This window comes from Fulmarus glacialis, unplaced genomic scaffold (genome assembly GCF_000690835.1).
Source record: "Fulmarus glacialis isolate BGI_N327 unplaced genomic scaffold, ASM69083v1 scaffold33169, whole genome shotgun sequence".
NCBI classification, from domain to species: domain Eukaryota; kingdom Metazoa; phylum Chordata; class Aves; order Procellariiformes; family Procellariidae; genus Fulmarus; species Fulmarus glacialis.
The window spans coordinates 47,532-65,205 of NW_009235974.1; the positions used below are offsets into that span (position 1 = coordinate 47,532).

A 17,674-nucleotide genomic window follows, 5' to 3' on the forward strand; every position below is an offset into this window, starting at 1 on the left:
GCTTAATGAAAACAGTACAGAAACTTCAAAGCAGGAAAACAGCTATTAAAAATTATCTGACAAGAAGTGACACTGTATCTGCATCCACAGTATTTAATTTGTTTGAATAATATAGTTACAGATAAACAGGTTCACTCCATATACAATTACCGATACCTTTTTTTTTTAATACAGCTCATATTCCAGTACATCAACACTATTTTATTTACAAGGTATTTATGTACATTAACATCTTTCTAAAGTCAGTGCATTGTCAATAAGTTTTATACAATAATTTACAAAGTGAATGTAGTTAATAGTTAACTTAATAAATTTACTACTAATTCATGAATTAATTTAATTTAAAAAATTAATTACAACCAATGTAACAAACACAGAAGATCAAATAACATTAGTAGATTGTGCTACCTGCTTAAATAAAACATTTTAAAGTAAATCAGTTGAAAATCTTTCACTTTTCATGGAGTTTGTGTAGGGAGGAGTAGACAAATGGGTACTGAAAAAGCTTCTAACCTAGAAATTCGCAAGTCGTGTTTGCTTTTCTTCAGTGTTTAGACCACTTTAAAGATAAAAGACCATATAGGATAGGGAGCAACACTTTACAAGTAAGACAATACTTATTTTGGAACTGATCTGCTGTCCTGGAAGAGGCACAACCTCCAACAAAGGCAGGGAGGTTTTTGCCTGAGTAAAGACAGCAAGATCAGCTGATACAATTTCCTAAATGGATAAAACTCAGATCTTTCTGGAAATTACAAACTTACTGGTAGGTTTGGCATTCTTGTAAAACACATTAAAATGAATCCAAACATTTATTTTGGAGAGCAACCGTGTAAGTATCGATTTTGTTAGTGAAGATATAAAATCTAAAGAATTTGGAAGATGACATATGACAAAATTAGTAAGCTGCTTAGACTCAGCTGAAGAACAAAAGGCTGAAAGAGTGAAACTTTTATCTTCATTCAGATATGCAAACAATTTAACACTGAAAATGTTTAAAGAAATGCCTACTCAAAAAATAACCATCTTTTTTCCAGTCTCTGCTAAGACTCGCTCATGCTTTCCTTCACGCAATAAGCCCATTGACTTAAAAGAGCATGTTGCAAGGGCACGGAAAGCAATTCTGGTTTAATTGCAAGTATATGCATAACCTGTTGCAAAAAAAGAAAATTTGAAAAGGCAACCAAATTTTGAAGAAAAGAAACTCCATTAAATTATGAAACCAATAAAAAAAAACCATCCATGAATGCTACGATAGCTACCTGACAGCCACAGCTTCTTATTTGTTTGAAATACACAGTGGATAATTCACAGCCATTCACTCCAGAGCCCTTACAACAACAAAAACAAGCTATGTTTTTGAATTTAATCATACGAATTTTTAAAAGTGCAAATTTAAAAGCAACACCAGTCATGAAATATAAGCTCAAGCATCTTTCCTTCCAAAAGCTGGGAACATTTTGTGCAATGTGCACATTTTAAGACACCATGCGTGTAATCACAACTACTCTCTTCAACCTGAAGTGTCTTCTTGAGGCATCTCAAAAGTTTGAGATAGCACTCTTCAGGCAGAAAAGCCATTCCTGAAACATGTTGATCTGCACAGCCAACACATGGAGAAAACAAAATTATAACAAACCATGTAGAAATTAATCTCTTCTCAAATTATGATTTGGTTGTGCTCCCAACATACAGAAAGAAAGCAACTGACACACACTAATGGTGGCAAAACTGGAAACGTCTCCTACTCTTGATGTTCATTCTTTAAATTTGTGCACTTTTCACTCTCTTGCTTTCCCTGTTTTGCCAATAAAATGCAATAAAACTGCAGGAAAAAGGAGGTAGCAATATCATGTTGTCCAAAGACAACACTACAATTTTTTTTTCCCCATTATCTTGAACCTAGAGAGAGCCTTAGGGGTTTGTTAGAACCGTTGGTAAACTCTACACTACTTTGTTTAGCTCTTATTTGGACTATTTAATTTAGCTCTTATTTGGTCCTAGTCGGCTTTTCTCAAACCATTTTATTTAAAGGCCAATGGCAGTCTCAGCCTGATGTCTAACATCAGAAATGTTTAGAGCATGTAGTGAGATAACAGAACAAAACAATACTATCTTTATATTAACTGCTATTTAATTAGGGTTTTCTTTTTGTGCTTTCAGATCACAGGGTACAATAACTACACTTAGGTTATCTGTTTCAATAACATTTTTGCCAAATTTAAGTTTCAGGATGTTATCCCTCACATTCTCAAAGCAGGCCATGGAAGATCATCTGCTTACTGTAAAACACAGTACTTCTTATAATCTGACTCAAAATCTTCATCCATGCTGCTTGTGTCTGCCATCTTTTTGCCATCTATCTTTGGCAGAAATTGTGCATAGTCTACCCCCTGCTGCTCATAGAAAAGAATGTAGGCAGAGTCGGTGTCGATTTCATCGGGATGCAATTCCTGCAAAAGAGAAAAACATGTTCTGAAATACGCAATGGGACAATTGTGTTACTGTCACTGAACTTAAAATACACGCAATTGCCCTAGAAACAGTATTTTTAACCGGCTGTTTACAACAAGAAGAATCCCATTTTCTGTCTCCCTTATTATAATTATCAGGCTCCGTTATTTACTTGAAAAGCATGACAAATTTCATAGTGATAAATGCACATGCTTAGAAATGTCGGAACTTAATTATTCAGTAATTGAATACAAAACGGCTAGCATAATGAAAAAATATTCTTGGACTTCCATTTTTAGTAGTTTTTCCATCTTTGTACAAAACAAGCATCTTTCCTTAACCATGGTAGCAGCTGACGAACAGATGTTAAATTGAAAAAAAAAAATCTCTGGTACAATTTCAGTTAACGATTTTAGTATTTATCTAATGCAACTTTTGAGATGCTCATGATTTCAAAGAAGAGTTCTCACAAGATGTAAATTTCTTGGGCTCAAGGTAACCAAGACAAAAATTATTTGCTACAAAAATAAATTATTTACCTTACAGCTACTGTCATTGTAGCAGTACCACTTGTTGTTGGGGTTTTTGGCATAAGTGACATAATGACCCCCTCCCATAATTCCTGAATGGCACTGAAGAAACAAAGAAGAAAATAAATTCTGGATCAAACATCAAAAGTCAGAATTCACAGAATAAATGATTCATAAATCATTCACGATCTTTAAGTGAGTGACAATGGTTCATGACAATCTATATATCTGGAGCTGACCAAGCTTACATACTCAAGCAGAAAAAACATTATACAGATATATACTTTTCAGTTGTACTCAGTTTTTTTGGCAAATTTCTTTTGCTGACAATGGCTCTGCTTTGTTCTCCTTCTCAACAGACCCCTACTTTTTGTAATGAAAACAATAGAGTAAATGCGTTTTAGTCAAAACAATGCCACATAAAGATAGTTTACTTGCATAAAAAAGTTAACTTACCGAAATTGCATATAGATTGTAAATAGGGTTAACACACACTTCTTCTCTTTGGTCATCTGTAATATCATCCTCACTGTGGTTATCAATTTGACCGTTGATACTGCCATTACTGTATGCATTCTGCTCACAGATGTATCCATTGGCTAGAGTCATCTCACTGTCCTGAGCAGTATATAGTTCACTCTGGCTACCACCCAGAATCTGCCCTCTAGTAAGAGCATCACTTTGATCAGAAGTAAATCTCTGTTCCTGGTCAGTACCATTCTCTTTACTTGCATCCAAATTTTCTTTGCTACTTGACAGTTTGTTTTTACCCAGTTGTGGTAGCCGCAGACGCCCTTTACCTCTTCCTAAAGTCCTTGGGCTACTATTTGGGCTACTGTTTTTACTTGAAGGACAGCTGGTCCCACTTTTCCTCCCCAAAGACGGAGATGCTAAAAGAGAAAACATGTGGACTACTAAGATAAGTAAACACATAATCTAGATTTTTTTTAAAAGTGTTTTTTTGAATAACCAAACATGAAAAAATACTGTTTCACTTCAACTAATGAGTAGTACATAAATCTATCTTTGCACACACACATACGTACACCTATGAACTGAAATTTAACGCTTTTATGCAGGAGCACATTCCTCACTCTTAATCCAGCCCACTTAGACAAGCAGACAGTGCTTGTCACTGAGTAACTTTCTTCCTTTTAATTTTTTTTGGTAAAGCTTCACTAAGCTTTCCAGGGCAAACAACAACAGAAATGAGTGTTTCAAAATAAGCGTAGTGCTTTGGCCAAAGAAACATTAAAATTTTGTTCATAGTACAATTCCCCCCCACGCCCTCCAAATATCAGTATTGACTGGAATTTTCCCTAATTATTACCTACCTTTGATATTATTCAAGACAGTAGTGTTAAGGGAGGATGGACTTCTGTTCAGCGTATCTCCTTCTCCTAGTGTGTAAGTGATCTGCAGATCTATTTTTCTAGACTCCCCTTGGAGAGTCCGTGGTTCAGGAAGGCTGTCAACCTGGAGCGTTAGCTGCTTTCTTTGAAAATGACTTGGATCCCTTTGTACCAAAAAGGCACTTGGGTCGAAATTTTCTCTGGGAAATTTAACAATTTTCTGAGATTTTATCCAGCGGCCATTTACGAACTGAAATCTTTTCAGGTGGATGATCTAAGGAGAAACATGTTAGAGAAAATTAAAGGAGGACAATTACATCGCAGTGAGTAATTTCACTGTTTAAATATAATTTTCCCCGAAACACACATTTTATCATATGCTAATAAAAACCAGTAACAATGCTGTAGTGTGACAATTTGGATTTTGGGATCAAGCTGGTAAAATATGGAGTGTTTTCATGGGGAAATGATGGAAAAGATTGCTTCAATTCAGTGATCAGCACTGTGTGTTTTGAATAACCTACCAAATTTGGAAAGCAACAAATGCAGGTGTTACACAACTAGACAAAAGATCATGTTACTGGAAAGACTGCCTAAGCGTGAATTCTATGTCAGAACAAGATGACACTGAATGCAAAATGCCACCATTTCCTGCAACGTATCAGCTAAAAAGATTCAAAAAAGGATTTGAGATTTGTTTTATTTGCCTGCCTTACAGAAATGCATGAAACAAACTAAGTCAAGGCCCCTCCTGAGACTGTGAACAAAAGCAAATCATCTTATTTAGAACAAGAAGACATACCTAGCAATTCAAATTTGTGATCAATGTACTTTGGTTTTGTTCTGTAGAGGAAAATTACACAAAATCATACCAAAATAGGGGGAAGTCTCCAAAGATCCAGTTTTTTGGTGGCCAAACAATGGGTCTTGCATTTGGAACAGTAGTACATCTCATCCTCCCCCAGTTCTTCCTCACTGGTGAAGGCTCTAAGACAACTATCCAGATTGATGGGCTCTGCTTGAGCTCGTCGGCTTTGTTCAACACTTTCATGTTCTTCTACAATCTAAAGTGAGATAAAACTGTATCTGACTTGGAAACATATACAAACTGTCAGAGGAAGGAAGGCTCTATTCACAGTAACATACAAATAATATCATATCGTTATTTAGGATTAAAGATAAAAACTAGGTGCACTAAGTTTTAGCAGAAATTTTATTGCAATTATGAAGAGGCAGACATATAAATAATGCACTGTCCTTATTCTTGGGTTCTGCTTACCAAATTATCCATAAAGCACAAGTTTATAGATACAACTCACAAGTTCGAACAGCTATTCTACATTGACTCAGCTATAGGCTTACCTTCAGACATGTTTTGTTGACTCAATGAGGAAACAGATTTACTCACATGCATAACTGTTTATAATACTGGTGTGCTTAGAAAATGTATCAAATTAACATATTTTGTAATATATTCTGGAGGCTAGATCAAAAGCAACAGACAGAAACACAACAGGCAGAAAATACACTGCTGTGGTTTCTTAAAAGCTTCCCTTCCACATTATGGTCACGTAAGAGGTCTAACACAAAGACATTAATTTATCCAGAATATACTGTTCAATGATTACTGACTTTATTTTAACATTAAATGGACAACAGAAGCATCAATTGAAAAAGAAAAAAAAAAAAAAAGGAAAAAAACTTGGTGAAATGGGTTGTGCTTCAGAACTATTAACAAAGGGTTTGCATGGAAATTTTACCCGTTCTTGTGATGTCTGGTAGCGCAGATGGAGTGCTGTCGGATCCCAGTCTACAGCAATGTAAGCATTCCCAACACAAGCTCTATCTTCTGTGCACTCAATTTTACAGCCACGGCAAAATCTAAATCAAAAAGTTCTAACTGTGGTAAGTAAACTGTCCAATAACAAAGTTTTACATTACTTCACACTCCAGTTCTGCTCCTCATTTTGTAACATATGCACCCCCAAAGTTCCAGGCCTTGCCTTCAATGCAAAAGAGAGGCATTTTTATAAAACAATAATCAGTGTCAGTTTGCTATTTTACTACAAAACTTTAACAGAGATGAGAAATTGAAGCAGTTGGGTGAGCTCAACCATCTACCTTCGTATAATGCTGACCAAGGCTACCTATGACACCAAAAAACTACAAAGCTTTGTCTCCATAAATATTTTACAACATGATAGTTAACGTACTTTATTTATCTAGCTGTAAGAGACTTTTTTTTTAACTGAGTATATGTCTGAATACCTTCCAGCAAGCGTCTGAAATTTTCATTAGCATGTCTTTGTTTAGAGAAAATTCCAAGCATGCTTCCAGGGTGAATTTCTTATTGTCCGTTTTAGTTCTTACTCTTCAAATGGCACAGGAACTAGCAAGGGTAAATGATTTACATCTAAAAGTTTGGTTTTGTATGAAACCCCCCAAAATCATCCAAAAATGTACACGTATGGGCCTGCATATATGCACACATGCACACAGAATATTATAAGGTGCTAAGAGGTTTTTGATAATCTTATGTCTGTCTCCTAATTTAAAGTTTCTGTGTCAGCAGAGCTTCCAGCTCCCCAAGTCATAAAAGCTATTCTGCAGTGAAAGTCTGCCATGTGAGGGTTTTCATAAAATTAGATTCTAGATTCTTATAGAATCATATAGTTTGGTATTACCTCTGAAGTCTGAAACGTATCAAAAACCCATTACCATAAATTAAATTTCTGCTGGAGCGATTCCCTTCCTTAAATCTAAAAAGGACAATTTACCTGTACCACGGACACCAAGCACAAGAATTTCCATCCTTCTGAACTACCCTTAGGGTGAATGGATACTGATATCCCATGCTATCATCACTGAAACAGAAGAGAACGCAACAGGAAACATGAGCACTCCTTCAGACTGCCAATTACCTTCCTTCACTATGCTTCCTATGTTTACTTTTAAAAAACCACCAACACTCCCCCCCTCCCTCTCCCCAAATTATAATTTTGATTAGATTAAGCTATTAAAACAAGACCGGCCTTTACATTGCCTACATTTGTTAGATATAATGAATTATCAATCACTGGATGAGAACAAACCAACCAATTTATGTAAAGTCAACCTTTAAGTGCAGCTAGAAGGTATACTACATTTAACTGTATTAACAAAGATTAGAAGTTATGTATAATTATTGGCGTTATTAAATTGCAGGACTCCAAAATGACTACTTGCAAAAATAACCCATTAAATGGAATCTGCAGGCAGAAAGCATCTGGGGTAAAAGCACACACAATTGTTCCTGAAATTGTTGACATTTAAAGCTTAATTATACATTAAAAAACATATGTTCATTCAACAGAGGTATTATGCGAAGTCAAAACTGATAAAGATGAAGAATGAATATAGTTTTAAATCTTGTAAGCAAGTCTACGCCACTGCATTATGTCATTCAAGCCAAAGACTGAGATGCCAAACTCACCAGTCTTGTGCATGATTACTAGCTTCCTGAGGCGGGAGAGGGCTAGCAAGCCTGGAAACCTGAATCCACACTGCATCATACAGGTCTTTTTTCCGTGTATGAACTGTACAAGGAACAATTAGTGGCATTCCAAAGAGACTAGGACGATTCTTCTGAGATGAAAGAAAATATAATTCTGTCCGCATCTGTATATGTGAAATAAAAGAATGACTCACATATAAGTATGCATTAACTCACATTACCATAATTACTAGGATGTTGACCTTGCTACTTATTTCAGGCTTTGGCAATTAAAATAAACCATTAATTCTACTAAAAGTACTCCATTTCAGCAATTTTTTCCAATATTAAATACTGTAAGTCTTGATCATTGACTTGAAATTGCCTGAAAACTTTTTTGTATTTTATGATACTATGGCAATGTTATTTAGGCATTAGACCACATCAACATAAATCTGTATTTCAACCATGTGCAATATTTTATATTTCATATGACACATATTTATTACTTTTCCCACAACATGGTAATATTGTTATGCAGACATGCACCTAATGATGCTAATATCTGTCCCAAAATGACCTCTACACTAGGCAAGCTTATGTTTGCTAGAGAAAGAAAACTTTTACGTCTAAAGGAGGCACTACAGACTTGTACACAACTTATTCCAAGCAGACAAACTAACCTTAATGCTACATCTCCCATTTATAAGAAAGATTTAACATGCCAAGTTAATGACACTGAGATAAGCAAACGGCTACCACCTTGCATAAGTTTTATACAATTAATGCCTTCCATTGATAAGATTTTTGACAATGACAAGTGTGGATTCCTGGAATAGCTTCACCAACAACTTTTACTGGTTTTAAAGCAGTATAACTAGCAGCTTGTAACGGCTTAAAAGCATTATACCAATCACCTATGAGATTCTACAAAATTTCAATCAAGATAACAGTGATTACAGTGGTTAGTGGCCACTACTTGAAAGAATAAAGCAAAAAAGCCTCATACAAACCCACAGTGAAGAGGGAAGTTAAATGGCCTCCTGGCCCATATCCACCAGGCTCTAAACATCAACAGACTCTAAAGTCTGGACACAGTGTGCACAGAACGCGTGGCTATTTGAGGTGTTCAGTCATCCGGCTTTGACATTTAGAGTTCAATTTAACTACAGATGCTTTTACAAAGAATAGTTCACGCTAACAGAACGACCCAGGAATGCACTATATATCTTCACTCTGTTTCCATATAAGAAATAATGCTTTTCCACATAATGGGAAAGAAATGCATTTCTAGTAGCTCCTCTAATAAGAATTTCTTCTGCTCAAAGAATCTGGAACATTTAATCATGGAGTTAGTGAACGCCCAAGTATGCATCTCAGCATTAAAGAACTGGGAAGCATGCCAGTACTAAGGAAAGAAAAATACACCAACATTAGACATTACAATTTAAATTTACAAGAGTTGTGTTTCTGTAGAACTTGGCGCTCACTTAAGAAGGAAATGTATTCATGCTCCCTCTTCTTAAGAAACAAAGATTAATTTATCATATGGACATTAAAAAATCCTCACTGACTTTTTCTCAAAGTGTGTTAGGCAAACAATTTATAACAAATGCAAAATCTACTAACCATTTTTCTGTGGACTGCAATTATATACCCTGTACATGGACTATCAGAAAGCAAGGGCACATGACCGTTGAGAGTCCAGTTGGCAAGGTTACGCTCTGTTCCACATGGCACTACAGTATTTGGCATTCCGTTTGGAATTAGGGTTGGTTTAGGAAGGTCCCCATTCATCATTATATTGGGTGCTCCGTTAGCTGATGGCCCAGTTGAGACATCTGTAGATAGACAATTACATTCTCAATTACCTACAGTAATCAGAACTGACCACAAGATTTTTATCCTTTCCATTCTGTTCAATGCATTTCATGAAACATCTTCTACCCTCCTTAAGACCAACATCTAACCTTTTACTCGCCTACAACTTTGCAAAATCAGAGCATGCAAGAGCAAAGAATAACAGAGGTGTTTACAACCCATATATGAAACCACAAACAAGAAAACCAAAACCGAACACCATGCTTCCAATTTTTCACATGTCCTGCCTTAGAGCCAATCCACAAGTAATAAAATATTTTGCGTGTTTCTTGCGTCTTTAACTAAAATAAGTATATAGCAATCTTCAGACTACTATTCTGGGCATGATCCTAAAAAGGATCACAGACCATCAGTGGATACTGAGACTGCTCACAGCTTCTTTGTGGATCAGAATTGTAACTTATTTGTCTTTTCTTTAATCCTCACTGTTTACTTATTGCTAAAAAGTAAGGTTTTCTCCTGAATTTCTCCAGTACCTAAGCACTGTGCGTTTTAAATGAACAGGAAAATAAATATGTTTTCTTTTACCTGTCTGCACAGGACTTGATGCTGATGTAGGGGATCCTGGAATTGGTATTTCAAATGCACACAAAAACCCACTCACTGATAACCGGACTTTCTGGTTGTCTTGAGGAAAGTTCTTCAGTAAAAAAGGGAAAGTTAGTCAGAAATGTATATACTTCTATCTGTGACTCCAAACACGTTTTGTTCTTTTGAAAACAGTGTATCTACCAGCTCATCTCTCCCCTCCCATCTGCTTTCTTACATCTTCCTAGAAGGTAAAAAGGGACCCAACAAGCACACCCCTTTGCAGATCCCTGCAGCAAGACCTCAGAGAGTTATTAATGGTTCTCTAAGCAGACTGAGAGCACCTAGTTTCAAGCAGTTTTATCCTATTCAATGACAGCAAAAAATTTATATATATATGCACACATATACATACACACTATATAGAACTAAGCCAGTCATTACTTATGCCTCCAACGTCTTGACAGTGTTTAAATTCATCACAGCACTCTAACTTGAGATGATTTTATCCTTTTTTTCCTAAAAATATCATTAGTAATCAATTCAATTAAACTTCTGCAAGCTTGTATATCACTATTAATTTTGTTTACAAGTGGTTTATTTTGGTTCAGTTTACTTTGATTTTAAATCTATTTAAAGCAAGCCAAATTATGGTTTACGAATGAAATAAAAGTTCATATAGAGATATAACTAAGCTGCCTTTATCACACTTTCAGTTAAATTATTTCACAGTTCTTGCAAGCAAAGCTTAATGTCAAAAAGAATGAAAAAGTATGCTGATGTAACAAATAAAAATACCAGAAGTGTGCTGCAGCAATGACTAATATTTTTTCTTCTTACCTTTATATTGGAGCTATGCACTTCTGCAAGTAGAATCTGTTCTGGTTTTAGCCCACAGAGTTCACTTAACTGTTTTTTCAAACCTGTATACTTTTCATCCATGTTCAATCTCAGGCCATACCGAACAGGAGTAGTACCATCTAATTTAATTACTTTAAAGGGGTAAAGAAACACACTGGTCAGCAAACCAGGAAAGTTTTAATGAGAATAATACATTACAGCTACTTACTTATTAGAAAGTATTTTTTCCCCCACTTTAGGATATGATTTTTTTTTTCTTATCAGCCAATTTTCAAGGTCTGCAAACAAATGTCAGAAAACTCCTTGCTGCATAGGCAGTAGAAAATGGTTTCAAAATTTGTTTCACTTTTTATCATCTTTCCTTTTGCCTCTTTTAAAACAATACTTGGGTTCTTAATAGTATAGTTCATGACTCAAAGTATTTTTTGTTGGTACACTCCCTCCAGGCCTTCTTTTTCACTCCAGGTAGATTTAGGATGACCTCCACAACACAAATTTTCAGTGAACAGAAGGAAAGTTCTCAAAATCTCCATTTTACATGTTTCTGTATTAAGTCCTTTAGTCAAGACTGAAAATGGGCCATCTATGCTCCATTTTTAAAGGTTTTATTTTAGTTTAACTGTATTGCAATGAAAATTCTTCTACTCTATTATATTAAAATGGTTATATTATTTTTAAGCGTAAGTGCTAATATAAACAAAATTTGGATGTTTTAGAGCTCTTCTACATATACAATTTTTATTTTAGCAATGACAAGTTTATAGGGAGTTAAACAGTACTACTCACCTGTAATTTCTAGGTGCATGTAGCTATCCATTGGCAAAGGCAAGGATAAAAAATTAAAAGGGTCAAATCTAACACTTATATGTCCACAAGTTTTACATTTGACTTGTGATTTCAGCTGCCCATGAAATAAATCTACAACAATGGATCTGTTTCTTCTCAGATGGTTTTCCCAGGCCTAAAATGACATACAAAAAAAAAAAAAACAAAGTTAGAAACTGAAGACTACTTGCTTCAACTACAGGAAGGAGGATATGCTGCAAGACCTCCAAAGCTTCACTGGCCTACAGAAATTATTTCCAAAGTTGTTGTTTATCAATTTCTAATAAATAGGAAGTATTTAGTTTCAACGTGAGTAAAGAAAAGTTATTTCAATTAACACAATAATCAAGGTATGACATCATTTAAAGTACTTCTGAAAGGATCATCAGGTATCTTGAAAAATTTTGATACTCCATAATCCTGAGGAATTGTTCACAATTATTGTGAAGTATCATCTTTATTCCTTTATTATAATACTTAAAACTCATTTTCATTTCAAAGGTGAAATTAACTCTTTAAATCACAGATCTAACAAATTCCAAAAGATGGTATGGTCCTGAAAAGAGTATTGCCACAGTCTCAACAACTTAGCAGCTTAGCACTATAAGGAAAAAAAAAAGGCGAACAAACAAACCCTAAAGCCCAAAACTTTAACCCATACCTCTGCTGCTACTTCCCAGTCTGGTCGACCATCACTGTCTTTCAATTCAACATATGGCTTATCATGAACTCTGTTCAAATCCTCATGAAGACCATCCAAAAGAAACGCCAGAAGCTCCTGGGAGTCTTGCTGTTGAAAGCCATTAAATCTTGGAGCATATTTTGCTATTGTCCACTGTAAAAAAAGCCAGAAAGTTATTTAACATCATGTAACAGAAGTTGTAACAATAAATCAAAATATTGTAGACAAGACACATGCTGTCAACGAGCACAAATAAATTGCTAAGAGTTAAAGGTAAGCCCCTATGCTTTCAGAACAAAAGACCATTTACAGACAAATGCATAACCTGTTGTCCCTAACAAGGGCTATAAAAGCCACATCTTATACCACAACCTCTGATTCGTATCAGGTAACTCCTTTGACCTTACAGCCACTGAACCATGATTAGATTCCACAGAAAGCTGCTCAAGTCCTGAGCGCCAGGACTGATGCACCCTGGCCTCTTCCAGATGTGCATCTTGCCCCTGCACAGCCCCTTCCTGAACACCTCCCCTACGTTCCTTACAGGCAAGAAAGCAAATTCTGTGACCAGTTTTCAGTAACATATGTGATGACTGACTGCCCAGGATATGGTCGTTGGCTTCACAGCCAACTTCTAACACGTGAAATATATGCCCAAGTTTCCTTCCCTTTCTCTAGGGGAGATACCGAGTTGAGTCCCAGAACCATTACAATACAGGTAACATCAGGAAAAAGTGCATTAAAAGATTTCTGCTATTCTGCTACTGCTTTCTACCTTTAAATAACACACATCACAGACTTACCCGCAGCTTTAACGGTGCTATATTCTTCTGAGTTCCACTCCACAACTCCTGAACCAAATCCCCATAGCACTTGGCCATGTGTCCTTTCATTCCTATTGGATTTGTCCTAGAAATCATAAAGTAATTAATACCACACAAAGTTTAAACAAAGTTCAAGCATGGGGGTAAACAAGAAAGTGCAAAGGCTTCTTGCCAAACTGTTTTAACTCTCCCAGAAACAAAAGAGGTTGTATTTTCATGTATCGAATCTAGTATCTGCTGCATGGCTGATGGTTGACAACGCTGCACTTAAAAGGATTTATTCATACTGTCTACTTCTGAAAGCTGAAACGCGTTTTAAAGAAATGTTACAGCATCTAAAATGCCAATGGTCTCAAACAGAAAATTACCTGTTAAGCTCATAAAGATGTCTTCCTGAGATGAAATACCGTGTTAGAGGTTGTGTATTACTGACACACTGGATACTGGAGTTCATGAAACATGTGTTACCCAGATTGCTTAATCCAGTAGCACCCTTTTCAGTAGGAACTGAGAACAAGAAAACATAATTATACCAATTGTGCAGATGTGAAAAATTCAGAATGGTATATCAGTAAAGTTAAGAATATGACCTTTTCACAGTAACCAATTTAACCTGCTCCCAATTACAAGACTACAGCTGGCACAGATGCAACAGAGGACCAGCCTGTTCAAAATACTTGCTCTCTTAACTCTACTTAAGTTAACAGAAATTGAGGTATTTTGTTGGATCTGATACACCACAGACAATCCATACAAACTATTTTCAGGTAAATAATTATGGTACTGAAATTTCTGCATTAATTTGTTAAAATCTTAACAATTCCTTACCTTAAAAAAATCCAAGATAATAAACACAAAATCGAGAATTTGCTATGTACCGTTTGCTACTGCTGCATCTGAACATCTACAAATTTATTTATCTATACATCCAACCCTCCCACATTTCCAGCACCTAAGTTAATAAAACAGAAAGAACAAGCAAAGCAGCACAGGCATAAAAGACCTCTTCCAATGTTAAGAGCACTTATATTAAAAAAAATTGTTTCAACATAATATAGCCTCTCAGATTTTTCTTCTCATCATAATTCAATTACTATGCTGAAACACTTACCTTTATGTCTGTCTATTTTACTGCTGTTTGCTATAAAAGACATCTCTTCTGGCCAGCTCATGTCTTTGTTTCGAACTAGAAAGAGATATGGTATAAGGATTTTTTAAAATTGTTTGTTCTTACTCCAGAGAGCTTATACAGCTGAAGATGTCTAATTAAAATTTTCTAATATCAAATTGAGATTAGAAATTTGCTTATTTTTAGTTATTATTTTTGCTAGTTTTCGTTTCAATGTTTCCAATCATTATTGGAAATCATTCTAATACTGGCATCATTCCAACCATGCCAGTAACATCTTTAGAAAGCATCCTTGAGATTTCTTTCCTGTTGGATAACAATTTTTTCAGTACTTCTTCTAACACTTAATAAGGATCCCCAGATTTGAACAAATCTGTTCACTTCATGAGCGATCGCTAATATTTTTTTGTTATTATGAACCAATAAAAGATTCACGTGTATTTCAAAATAGAGACAAATTACATGTGTTTCAAGATAAAGTGGGACAAAAAAAATGCAAGCTTTCCTAAACTAGCTTTACAACCACCTCCCCATAGGATCCCTCTGTAAACTTCCATCTTGCATTGACACAAGCCATACCGCACACTGGCTTAAGGAATTGAGCTAGCTGAAAAGAGGGAGTTATTTTTCACTAGATCGCTTCTCACAGCCAGTTATCAGATAGGTGTTAAGTAGTTGTCCATGGGTAAGGCAGGTGGCATAATACACAGGAAGGGCAGACTGCTTCTTTCAGTGGCAGTGTTGACTTAATGCTGGTTTGTTTATTGAACTACAGCCTCAGTGTTCTGTTTCACCTGATACAGCAAGGTGCAGTCCCTCTCCCCTCCCTCTACATATAAATTCCCGTTTCTTCTCTTGTGTCTAGTGATTAATGCAGATACAGTGAACTGCATCAGCCACTTTGTCAATTTTAAATTGGTTAAATATGAGCTAAGCCAAGTGGCAAAAAGGATGAGTCCATCTAGCACACCAACCTGAGGTGTAATATAGAGCTACACTAAGTGAAACTTGTACGGAAACAATGCAAGACCTGGACTTCTATATAGCCTCTGTGATGTAAGGACAACAGTAGAGCGGATTAAGTATGTACGCTTCTGTTTCTCACGGTAAAAGATTAGACAGAAAGTCAGGTCAAACTAGCTGAAAACTCAGCTGGTCCATGCACCCTGATACCTTTGACAAAGGCTTAATGTATTTGTGACTGATAGCACTGCCTAGTGTAGTAGCGCGTGGCAGGAGGATGAGACACAATGGATATAAATTGAAACACGAAAGGTTGAGATTGTTTATGATGCCTTTTCACCATGACGAGAGTCAGTCAAGCAGTCAAGTCCGAATGCATTAGGTTCTCTCCGAATGTGAAAATAAAAGTAGCTTGCAATGAAAATCTTAGAAATGAACTTGACACGGACTGAAACATGCAGTTTTCTTCACCTTTTGCTTTGTGAGTAAGAATGTGTTCATGCAAATATCATAACCTGAACTCTTGTAAAATTAGTGAAAGAAAAATCAGATAACGAAAAAGCCTCAGATGCCTCACACCGCTTTTGTTAAATCTCTGGTATTTTAGTTCTTACTGTAGGGGCAGTGGATTATTCAAAGCTTTGGTATTTCTTCCTGTATTTCTTTCAATACATACATATATAGAGACAGACATCTATTTACACATACTCTTCCTTCTCAAAACATATCCAAAAATAAAATATTTGGGCAGTAGGCCTATATATTTGTGTAGTTTGCACTATTACAGAAACGGGTACTACACACAATTTATTAACCATATAAACTCACATAAAACTATTTGGTTTTAGTGTGTAAACCAATTATAGGCCCTTTTTATACCTTCTATTACTAAATGCTGCTCATCTTGGATTTTAAGATACTCCAGTCTGTGATCTTCATCATCCAGCAAAGTAAGATAGTTCTGCAGGAGTAAAAAATACTTCATATAGTTATTACTGCTAGATTTAAAATTCTCTGAGGATATTTTAATCTTGAAGCAATGAAATTAAAACAGTATTAACCATTTCTCCACAAAAATGAGAGCACCAGTTTCCTACCTATGTTAATTAAATACTGATCTCCAGAAGCATCTAGTTCAATGCTTTAATTTTATGTGGTATTTCTTTAGAATGAGAGAATTACATGCACTTAATGATTTGGAGGAATACATTCTGCATGTTCATTGTGATTTGTTCACACACACATTTGAAAAAGATCCTGGATGGCTGAGCATCATGCGTGTCAATGAAAGAATATATTTTTATTTCCATTTAAAACAGTTTCTATGAAACTTCATATTAAGCCTTTTAATAGGTCAACCAACTGCCAATGTTTAAATACATGACAGGATAATTTAATGTTTATCAGGCTACTAAGAAAACAAACAATAAGTTTTCTGGGTCATTAACACCAAAATCTAAATTTCACTGCTTGGAGTGCACAAAAAATTCTAGAAAATAAGTGGCAAGAGTTTTCCAACCTAAGTGGTTAAATTGCAAAGGAAACTTACGTACGCTTTTTTTTTTTTCTGTGCATGTGTATTTAAGAGTTTCTAGAAAAGAATAAGATATGCAGTATCAAATAGCTAAAAAAAAAAAAAAAAAAGAAGAAAAAAGACCAACATTACCTCACTGTTGTATAACCAGAGGCGCATATCTTCTTCTTTTATACGTAGCCTCTGGGAGAGATATTCATGTATCTCTTTAATTGTTTGCATTCGACTAAAGCAGCCAGTGTAAGCCAACACTCTTTTTAACGGAGCATTCGGTGAAGGTACATTCCCTGGATTCACAATCATAAGAAAAGGTTAAAAGACAATGTATATACCCATAGGCCAACTGAAATCAGATCAGTAACAATTTATATACTACATATACTATAAGCACTTTTTCTGAAAAAGTTTTACTCCTTTTGTTTATGGATAAAATAATGAGTTAGATTGAAAGCTTGTTGTTACTAACCCTTTCGGACAACAAACTTGCTATCAAAAAGCAGATAAATTTATCTCCCTTCTTACCAAAACCTGTTAGAAAATTGCTCCCCTAAGATTCTCATAAGAAATAAATAATTTAAAAGACTGGACTATTCTTTTTTTCTCTGAAAGACAGAGTATCAGAGACAATGGTAATTTTCA

The 17,674-nt window shown here is 35.5% G+C and overlaps 1 protein-coding gene across 1 annotated transcript in view; it reads right to left on the reverse strand.

Annotated features, from left to right (window-relative positions):
* Window positions 1-1,647: 1,647 nt before the first annotated feature.
* USP32 (ubiquitin specific peptidase 32) overlaps window positions 1,648-17,674 on the reverse strand; it is a gene marked incomplete at its 5' end in the record, with an annotated part of 33,856 nt that continues 17,829 nt past the window's right edge. Inside the window, 18 exons of the mRNA XM_009586217.1 lie at window positions 1,648-2,453; window positions 2,994-3,086; window positions 3,441-3,874; window positions 4,319-4,610; window positions 5,209-5,400; window positions 6,097-6,217; window positions 7,114-7,200; window positions 7,809-7,993; window positions 9,438-9,649; window positions 10,218-10,329; window positions 11,058-11,209; window positions 11,865-12,039; window positions 12,565-12,738; window positions 13,389-13,494; window positions 13,778-13,916; window positions 14,521-14,595; window positions 16,381-16,462; window positions 17,168-17,322. Coding sequence (XP_009584512.1) covers window positions 2,280-2,453; window positions 2,994-3,086; window positions 3,441-3,874; window positions 4,319-4,610; window positions 5,209-5,400; window positions 6,097-6,217; window positions 7,114-7,200; window positions 7,809-7,993; window positions 9,438-9,649; window positions 10,218-10,329; window positions 11,058-11,209; window positions 11,865-12,039; window positions 12,565-12,738; window positions 13,389-13,494; window positions 13,778-13,916; window positions 14,521-14,595; window positions 16,381-16,462; window positions 17,168-17,322 — 2,960 coding nt within the window. The remainder of the gene's footprint in view (window positions 2,454-2,993; window positions 3,087-3,440; window positions 3,875-4,318; window positions 4,611-5,208; window positions 5,401-6,096; window positions 6,218-7,113; window positions 7,201-7,808; window positions 7,994-9,437; window positions 9,650-10,217; window positions 10,330-11,057; window positions 11,210-11,864; window positions 12,040-12,564; window positions 12,739-13,388; window positions 13,495-13,777; window positions 13,917-14,520; window positions 14,596-16,380; window positions 16,463-17,167; window positions 17,323-17,674) is intronic.